Source organism: Oryzias latipes, chromosome 5 (assembly GCF_053564925.1).
Source record: "Oryzias latipes strain Hd-rR chromosome 5, Olatipes_Hd-rR_3.1".
Taxonomy (NCBI): Eukaryota; Metazoa; Chordata; class Actinopteri; order Beloniformes; family Adrianichthyidae; genus Oryzias; species Oryzias latipes.
This window is the reverse complement of record NC_136241.1, coordinates 6,029,840-6,040,239: the sequence shown is the minus strand read 5'-3', so window position 1 is coordinate 6,040,239 and position 10,400 is coordinate 6,029,840. Positions and strand designations below refer to the sequence as shown.

General features: G+C 40.0%; 1 protein-coding gene across 2 annotated transcripts; it reads right to left on the bottom strand.

Moving 5' to 3' along the window:
• Window positions 1-6,400: 6,400 nt before the first annotated feature.
• On the bottom strand, window positions 6,401-10,400 carry pfdn5 (prefoldin 5). Of its 2 annotated transcripts, none has more exons than XM_004068505.5 (6): window positions 10,245-10,400; window positions 8,951-9,053; window positions 7,792-7,823; window positions 7,532-7,606; window positions 7,349-7,454; window positions 6,401-7,080 (listed from the first exon to the last, which is right to left on the bottom strand). In XM_004068505.5, exons 1-6 carry the CDS (start codon window positions 10,308-10,310, stop codon window positions 6,998-7,000), a joined length of 465 nt encoding a protein of 154 aa, XP_004068553.1. In that variant the 5' UTR covers window positions 10,311-10,400; the 3' UTR covers window positions 6,401-6,997. The 2 variants fall into 2 exon arrangements, with proteins under 2 accessions (XP_004068553.1, XP_023810515.2); XM_023954747.2 differs by lacking the exon at window positions 10,245-10,400 and adding an exon at window positions 10,110-10,187.

Genomic DNA, 10,400 nt, shown 5'->3' with positions numbered 1-10,400 from the left:
ACGTTCATTCAGGAAATGCTAAAGATTTTTTTCTGTTTTTCACAACTGAATTCATGTCACATTTCCAGCATTTCCCGTATACAGCTACTAGAATACTACCCACACCTGTAATTTGCAGACGATCACATTTTTCTGCTTTAAGAGTTCTCCAGCAAAACAAATCAGTCATACGGTGGCCTAGAAGGGTCACAACACAACAGTTAATGTGTTGTGTTGTGACCCTTCTGGGCCACCGTACAGACATGGTGAACGTACATGATGAGCAAAGCTGTACAAAAAGCCATGAAGAGCGCTGTTCACCATGACTTAACAGACCGTGGGGGCCTCAGCTAGACAGCCAAGCATTTCAAATGTTCCACTCATACTCTTCTCTGATCCTCAGGTGGACATAAGCATTGATCCAGCTTCATGGTTGCAATGCTCATCTTTTCATGTCTAAAAGTCCAAAAATTTTGCAGAGCACCGTAGAGAATCGAACCCTAACCTGCTAAAGCAGGCATACCATTATCAGTGTCTTTACGTTTTTTGACCAAACATGAAAGGAACCTAGGATAGCTAAGTTTCAGCTAACTGGACTGTCTCCGCCCCCCTGCACTTCCTCCCCTGAGTCCAGACTGAAATGGTGAAAATTCAAACTGAACCGTTTCAGAAAGCTGCATAGCTCCTAGTCTAGCAGCTGTCTTTGGGTGCTGTCTAATGAGGAATTTTCATCTAATTGGTGTGGGATGACTTTGTTGATGAAGACAACTATTGCCTGGATGTTGCAGCACCTGATCAAGATTGATCCTTTTTGCAGGATCCAATGCTAACATTTGCTTTATCAGGTCAACAAAATGTTCCACATTAGTCTGTTCTGTCATGGAACAGACTCCTGAGTTTTCTGAAGTCCTCCAGTAAAACAAACTTGACGTCTTTCGGAATGTTTTTCCCATTTTCTTTGGGTGACTTCAAAAGCCACTGGTTTGTCCCACTTCTGGAGTAAAATTCTTTGGTTTTGGATCCAGCATTTAGACCAGGGGTGGGCAATTATTTTAACTCGCGGGCCATGTTGGGTACTAAAATTCGATAGAAGGGCCGGACCAGGAGCAGATTCGTGGAGCGAGAATGATATAACATAACATGTAGATTAAAACATATGGATTGAAAATTAAATTCTAAAACAGAATATTCTAGAGTTTTTAGTTTAAAACTTTTCCATTTTAGATCATTTTTCTATTGTGAAGCCCTTTGGTACCTTCAAGGAGTTGTAAAGTGCTGTATGAATAAAGTTTCACTTATTCATGATCCTTTTAATAAAATAAATAACATTATTTATGAAATAAAGCAATGAACAAATAACACTCTATGATTTTGAAAGATAAAAATTCAGGAAAAATATACTGATACATTAAAAACACACAAAAAAACAACAAAGGGTAGATCCTCTCCTGTCATAATCATAATAAAGACTTTGAGGGCTGCAGCTCCTCACGTCTCACAGTTTGAGCTAAAACTGAGCAGCTGTGTCCTGCACATCTGTTTTTTCATCCAGTTATAATGAAAAAGCTACCGTATTTTCCGGACTATAAGTCGCTGCGGAGAATAAGTAGCACCCCTTGCCAAACTATGAAAAAAAGGGCGACTTATAGTCCGGAAAACACGGTAATTTCTATGTCTTCTGCTGCAGCTACGCATTTATCCGTGTTACCTAACACAGTACAGAGTACAGTACAGAGTTCCCTCATTTATTGCAGGAGTTATGTTTTAAAAATAACCACGATCGGTGAAATCCATGGAGGATGATTACAGACGATTATGGCAGCTAAACTCCTCACTGCCTAAATACACTTTTCTCAGACAGACATGAACATTTTCACACTTTTCTCTAGAGAGAATTCTCTCTTTAGGGGAGATGGTCTGGAGAGTGGCCGTGAGTCTGTGTTATGTTCCAGATCATCTCACAATCACAATAGGTTGTGTAGAAGGGAAATCCCAGAAACAGCTCCGCTGCAATGCAGGCAAGGGACCAAACATGGGATTTTTCAGTGGTCAGTGAATCCAAGTGCCTTTGGGGCCATGTTCCACCTGAAGTGTCTGCATGAATCCAGACAAAAGTCCCCAATTCGGATATAACGTGTGGAAAGGATCTGTTGTTCCTGGTTCCTTTCAACGAGCAGCTTAACCCTTCAGGTGTCAGAATTCCATGAGCGATTTGGGGATTTTTAAAACCTGTTGCCACCTGGCACAGAAGTGAATTTATGTCTTTCAGGTGATGAAAAAAATGAAGAAACTTGCTTTTTATGCAAAATTTCCCAAAGGGAAACTTCTTCTTGATCATCTTGACTTTGATGCATTTTTCTCAAAATAGGATCAAAAGTGGAAATCCTGTTTTGGTAAAATTACAGAGTTTCTTCTCCAAAACGTGGTTTCACAAGTGAAGCTCTTCAACATGAAAGACCAAGTGATGCACTTCACTTTGCAAGATTTTGTTTTAGGTCCTTTTTGTAAAGATTGGACCAATGACATGTCTTGACATGCTTTGACTGAGTCCTGACCACATCATCAGATGTTTATTACATCAGCAACTAGGTTTTTGATGATGACATAAGCAACTTGTCAGGCTCTCTTGTTAAGATTTTTTTTTAATTAGTGGAAAAATAAATCCTTAAATCTAATAAATTGTCATATATTTTTGTGCCTTATAGTAGAAAACGTCCAGTCAATCTGTAAACTCAATTTCCCGCCATTCCTTTCAGTCATACAACTGCAGTGCAGTGTTAAACATTCATTTAGACTCCGTGGTGTTGAGCTCAATAGATGGCAGCTAATGATGTTTATTCCATGTTATTTGAGACTTGTGTGATTCACATAAAATAATTGTGTTGTGCTGGTTGAATGACTTTGTTTATACTAACACTTCCCACTAAGTAGTCCAGTAAGTGTGCACATCGTCACAGCTACTGTGGTAGAAGGAGCCCAAAATGTGATGTCCATCTATGAGAACGCCAGGTCTAATGGTTTACACTTAGGAGCATTTATCTAACCCTTTTCTACTTCAACATATCATCAACATTTTACCTACTGACTCTCTGCAATAAACTAAACAAAATTAATTTTGACCTTTGACCTCATTAAAGTGGCTCCAGTGTATGGCTTCATGAGAAGGGCTAAAAATAAAAGACTTCAGGTCCTAAAAGAGTTTTTGTGAAGCAAAGTGTTTACCAGAGCAGTAGCAGGTCACGTTGAGGGGCTTTGAGCGGGGCCCAGCAGATCACTGACGGCAGTGGTCAGGGTCATTCAACGCCACACGCACTGCAGGAAAGCGGTCTGAAGACGCAGGTTAACCCTTGTGCTATCCTATGACCCCACCCTTGCATTGACGTGTTCTCCCTACCATGACAAAGGTGAAGAGGATTTCATGTAATCCATGGACACCAGTGAAGATCACAAATCATTGAAGAAAAAAGGTTCAGATGACCCCACTCCCAATGTTGAAGTGCCTATATGGTGATATCCCTAGGATAGCACAGGGTTTAGGACAGCAGAGGAAACACTTTTTAACTTCAAGTTTTTGTCTTTTTTTTATTGACTCACAAAGTGCAAATAATCCTGTTCAACATGACTCAGCTGATACAGAATAAAGATCCGTTCCACCTTTAGGTTCCCAACACTCTACATCAGTTTTCAGATGCAGTCAATGCAACACTTTGACATAGAAAACATTAAATATTTAAATTCATTGAAACAATGCAGGTTAATCAGCCACAATAATGGCATTAACATGCTCAACCCAATTCAAACAAACATGATGATAATGTAGGCTACAAAGTGGGCTGTAATTTAAATATTGGTAAAACATATTTAGAATTTTTACTTACCAATTGCTAATTCAGCTTCAATGCAAATTATTTGTTGTTCTGTACGTAACCACAAGAGGGCGACAGAAACTCCGTAAGGACTATCAACATGAAGCAATCTTTTTGTTGAAATTATGCAATTTTATGCTCAACCACTGATGTTAATGTTGTTTATGGTTTGTATATCATCAAATATTAAAACCACATTAATTCATAGACTTAGCGGAGCAACAAAAATTGTGAACAATACCGGAGCATTCGAACCGTACAGTTCTGATCCAGATTTCAGCTCAGACAAGGAAAACAAAGACGTACATAGATCTATTTGTCTGACAGTGGAGGCATCAGAATGGAGCAGAGCAGGAAGCTTGTGACCTGCTGAGTGTAGTTTGTACGTTACAAGCTTTTTCTAAGGGTGTTTTTTGTCTGCTTCTAAATCACCACAATTTGAACAAAGAAAGACTCAGAAACACAGTTTTAAGAGCCCAATTATGGAAACTGTAATAAAAGTTATGTAAAATACAACAGGGGTGGGATAATATAGGGATATAGATGTAAGAGTGTGTTCATAAGAATTTTAGACCATTCTTCCAAAAGGTCATTGGTGAGGTCACACACTGATGTTGGTGGAGAAGGCCTGGCTCTCAGTCTCTGCTCTAATTCATTCCAAAGGTGTTCTATGGGGTTCAGGTCAGAACTCTGTCAAGTTCATCCTCACCAGATTCTGTCATCCATGTCTTTGTGGACCTTGCATTGGTCACTGGTGCACAGTCATGTTGGAAGAGGAAGGCCTGCTCCAAACTGTTCCCACAAGGTTGGGAGCATGGAATTGTCCTAAAATGTTTTGGTATCCTGAAGAATTCAGTTATTTTAACTGGAACTAAGGGGTCAAGTCCTGAAAAAACAACCCCACACCATAACTCCTCCAAATTTCACACTTGGTCCCACCCAAACCCAGACTTGTCCATCAGATTGCCGGATCTAACAAAAAAGCTGTTAAAACCATCTGAATCTATGAGTCCTTCTTATTTTACTGTTTTTTTTTATTGTCAACATTTTTTTAAAAGTTTTATCACTTTAATTCATGTGTGTTTTTAACCTTCTGGCAGGTTAAAAATATGCGTTGTTTTTTCTGTTCTCAACTTGTGTTTGCAATTATTGTGTCATGGTATAATATTCTGTATGTGCAATATTTGTCAATAAAGGTTAATAAAAGATTTCCTTTTTTTTTTGTTTACTTAAATCAAACTTCATTTGTAAAGCACATTTCAAACTTATGTTACTCAAAGTGCTTTATGTACACTGAACAAAAATATTAACGCAACACTTCTTTTTTTCTCCCATTTGTCCTGAGATGAACTCAAAGATCTGAAACATTTGTTACAAACACAAAATATCCTTTTCTCTCTTTAGAAATCTGATCAGTTCTTCTCGTTTGCTGAGATAATCCATGGCACCCCACAGGTCGTGGTGCAGCGGTAGGGCGGGTGACCCATGATCGTAATATTGCAGGTTCGATTCCCACCTTGCCCATGATGAAGTGTCCTTGGGCAAGACACTGAATCCCAGCTTGCCTCTGGTGGAAGGTTAGGGCCAGTGTTCAGCAGCGGAGCCACCAGTGCGTGAATGTGTGTGTGTGTGAATGGGACTGTAACTGTAAAGCGTTTTGGGCCTTTGTAAGAAGGTAAAAAACCTATATATACTATGCAAGTATACACCATTAACCATTCACAGAGATACTGTGACGAGATCACTTCATGTTGCAGAATGATAATGCACTGCGCCAAGTTGCAAGGACGCGATTCCTGGAAGCTGGAAACATCCCGGTTCTTCCATGGCCAGCATTCTCACTGGACGTGTCACCCATTGAGCTCTGGATCAACATTTGGAACGGCGTGTACCAGTTCCTGCCGAACTCCAGCATCTTTGCACAGCAGAGCTGGAGGCACCAGAGATGAAGATGCTGAGGTTTTCTTCCGGAGCGACCAGGATGGTCAGCACACGTTAGAGGTTTTGGAGATAAAGTCAGAGAGACCAGCAGAGATGGTTTGAGCATGACCAGAGGAGAGACAGAGAATTGGTAGAATGATGCGATGATGATGAATGAGTCTAGAGCTGCCAGGCAAGAGGTTTGGAGGAGGACCAAAGAGGAGGTTCTGGATGCAGAGTATGAAGACATGAAGGTAGCTGGTGTTAGAGGAGAGGATGCAGAAGACCGGGTTAGACGGGGGAAGCTGATTCTCTGTGGCGACCCCCGATGGGAAAGTTCAAAGGAAAAGAAAATTATTTTTTAAAAATGATATCAAAATAATCTGGAAAAAAAGACGGAGGCACAAAGTTGACCACACCCACAACGTGAGCGTCCAGCAGGCCACCCACAGACTTTGGTGCTTTGTGCCACATGTCACCAGGATCGACTCTCAGACAAAAATAAAACAGTTTGTCCCGGTCAATAGGACGACGTCCAACATTTGTCTCTAATGTTTGTGGATAAAGTCAGATGGAAGAACAAAACAGACGAGCAGAGGAACAAAACGATTCATGTCTACGACACGGACACAATGTTGCTTTATTACTTTTAATTGCAGCCCATCTTACAGTTTTCATGAGCAGATGAGGTTGGAGCCCAGCCCGTTTGGAAAAAAAATCCCCAGTGTTTTGTTTCTTCATTGAATGCAACACGCTTCCAGATACTTGTTCTGGAGAGAAAAAGGCAAAGGAGCCATCCTCTTTAGAGCCATGCCTCAGTTTTCTGACAGAACTGCTTTAGCTGATGCAGCCATCAGGTCTCTGTAGCAGAGGTTGCTTGTAAAAAGATTTAAGTAGGCAAAAAAAAAAAAAGCTTCAGATGATATATTTGCTGTACTGCTCTTGAAAACTATATCAACTTAGAAATTCTAATGACAACATTTATTAACTTGCATGTCCACTAAAAAGCCTGTTATAACAAGCAAATCAGTTAAAACTGAAATATAAGATATATTTAAACATCTTGTCAATAAAAAAAAATGTAGGGATTATCGGTACGTTCTAAAAAAACAAAGTCAAACGTTTGTTTAAGTTATAGTGAGCACTTTAATGATCCGACTGACCAAAGCAACACAACAGTATCGGTAGAGTTTTTGTGGGTGGAGTTAAAAATGCAGAAAGTGTTGCTCTCATTAAGCCTTGCTGGTCCCAACCGCCTGTGATCCTTGCTGACTCTGCAGCTGCTGCAGCTTCATGTTCATCACTTCAATCACAGCTGCAAGAGGGAAAACCAACATATTAAACCCGGATGCCAAAGGGACAAAAATATATTTAAAAAGAAAAAACTTTCTTTGCTGCAACAGATGCTTCATTAAATCTGAGGATAATGAAATAACTATAGTTTGTCCCGACTATAAAACTATCACTTCAGTCACATTAGCGCCTCATTAAATGTTATTTTTGTCTTCCATAAAGTAATAAGATGATATACAACAAAAATAAGAATAATTCCCAGCCCTATATCATGCGTGAGAATGGCCTACCTTGTTTCATGCCGTGTTTTTCCTGGAGAGTTGGCTGAATTTTCTCTATCTGCTTGGTGAGGAAGTCTATTTTGCGCTTGAAGAATTCTTTTGAATCTTTCACATTCTGGGAACAGAAACAGTAAGATTTACAGTCTACTGACTGTTTATGAAGTTCAAGTTTCAAAGTGCTTCCACTTTTACCTTTTCCACATAATATCCCGTTCCCACATCCACCAACACGTGCTCCACGTCGTTTAATGTGCCGGGGACGTACATCTGTTCAGCAGCTCTGCTTAAGGTCAATAGAAACAAGCTGTTTACAGATGCACAGCAAATGAAAACGGTTTGTTGGAGTTTATCTAATTTGTGGAACTTATTATATAAATAAACCTTTTCATGACAACTATAGACTTTGTAAATGACTACAAAAGACTAAAAATAGTTAGATGGATAAAGGATACAGAACTGGTGAGGGGGACGAGTAATTCTTTTCCTGTATGGAAGAAAGAGGGAAAGTTGTTAAATTCAACCATCTGTATATATTAGACATTCTGTAGCCTCCAAGACTGAAGGACAGTCGGAGACTTGGACCTGGGACTTGAGTGACACTTCAGCCTCACATGCACTGACTTGACATTTGACGTCAAGGGCTTAAAACACGACTTGGAGCTTAGGATTTAGGATGTGTGTACGATACGTATTTGTTTATTCTTGTTATTTCGCTCCGTAACATCACTGTCACCTTGAAGCTCATCAAGAGAATGCCAAGAGTGTGCAAAGCAGGAATCAAAGCAAAAGGTGTCGTAAAATACTTTTTTCTTTGTGTTTATTTGATTATATTAAAGACTTTTAAATAAGAATGACGGTACCGTGATTTAGCTGCAGTATTAACTGTTTTCTGAAAAGTCCCGCCCCTTTAACTGTCTCCGCCAATCATTCTTGGAGTCTTAATCATACGTCATCAGTCTGACCAATCAGAAGTGGTTAAAGTCTTCACTTCCTTGTTCCATTTCTGCTCATAAAGTCTCTCAGTTCCAACAAAAATACCAGCTAAAGCTCGTCTTTAGCGGTGTAGCTTTCCACAGAATCCGGTGTCAGACCGTGGAACAAGGGAACAAAACCATGAAGCTCCAAGACGCCAGTCTGTCTGGCGTTTGCCGGCTGTTGACACTACATCTCCCATGATGCATTGGGTTAAAGTGGCAGCGTATCAGTGTACAATGAGTCTTCCTTTGACGTCTTGAAACCACAACGAACACACACCAAACAGTTTTTAAATCTTCTAACTTAACTTTTATTACATCTTTTAGAAAACCAGCTGCAGCTTCCAGCTTTTTCTGCCACAATGATCACAACAATGCATGTGAGATTGCAGAGGGGCTGTAGATCAAAACAGACTAGGAGTTTTATTTTTATTTTTGGATGCTGGTGTGCCACAGGATTTTTGTCAAGGTTAAAGTGTGCCGTGGCTCAAAAAAGGTGTGAAAACACTGATCTATGCGCACGTGGTGTGACGGTTAAAAGAGGTGCCATCCTAAGCAAAGTTAGAAGTAAAACTATAAAACATTTTTTAAAACATTAATGATCAAACAAATTACCAGTAAGGGACATTTTACATACCTTTGTTGTTTTCGGTCAGTACATTTAAACTGTCTTTTGCTTCAACATACTTGGTCTGCACAACTTTGAACTGGCCAATTGAAGAAGTCAAGAATTCAACTTCCTGGGAAAAAAAACACAGCATGAATTTCAAAAAAGCAATTAAAAAAAATTAAAAGAAACACCCCAGAGGAGTTCCATCTATGTACTCAGATACACCACCATTCACTAGTTTTAGAAAACGAATGTTTCCAGTTTTTTATTGACGCATAAGTGTGATGTTTTGTTGCATTGTGAAACAAAACTGATAGTAAAGCTGAGAAACTGAGGTTGCAAAAGCAGATCCTGGAAATGACCAAGTTATGCCAACACTCCTGCTGCCCCGTGGCCACAGTTTGCAGAAATGTTGAGCTGGCAGTTTCTTTCGGCCACCAAGCGCGGTCTGGACGGCGCTCAGCTGGAAATGATCGCACACAGGCTTTTTGGTAACGGTTTCAGTCGTGCTTTTGTGCAATTTTTCTTTCCAGCACGATTGTGTTCAATAATTTAGGTAGTTTTTCATTAACATAGTCATATCCTGAAATGCTACAACAATTTACTTCAGTGAGTGATGTTGTTATTTGATTAATTTTGTAGATGTTTAGCACTGACATCTGCCACATAGAGGTAAACTACACTAAACTGCACACCTGTGACTACTTCACCAGGATAGATTCTGTTGCATTTCTTGAATTCATTAGAATTTATAATAATTCCCAACGCCAGAATGCCTTATCAATAAGGGTATTATATGTTCTAGGGGTGTAAGAATAAACGTAGTTGAACCGAAGCGTTTCAGTACAGCAGGTTCGGTTCAGTTCACTTCTGTACCGTTAGGTACGTTTTTTCCCCCGGATGTGTGCATTGTAAAAACTCAGCTGCTTTGTCACTCATAGCGGGTGTATTGGTTGAATGACAACAATAAGCCTGATTCAAAATTTAACAAAAAAATGTAAATAATATAATGATAAGGCCAGGCAAGTTCAAACTGTGACTCATTTCTCTTAACTCTTGAAGGTCGCTACCCATCCTGTCTATGTATCAATTAAATCCTATAAAGTCTAAGGACAAATTGTAAAATAAACTATTGTCGGTTTTTTCTCTGTCAACTCAAAAACCCTTCTTTACAACCGAGCAGCACCTGAAACTCCACGCCCCTGCGGGGAAACATCATGACCCTCCGCGGCCGCTGCGCTGCTCTCATTCCCGCCTTTAGCGTAGACGCCTTCATGAAGAAGCAGCGGTCACATATTCAGTCTAAACTCACGCATTTTACCTGGTCCAGCTGGCCTTTGAGTCCTTCTAACTGCGGCAGAGAGAGGTCTGTGAGATTCACCGCCATGTTGGAAGCGTGGTGACAAAAGACGGATTCTTCTTCCGGTTGCGAGATGTACTTCCGGTTGACATATTTTCCGGTTTATTAGAACATGAA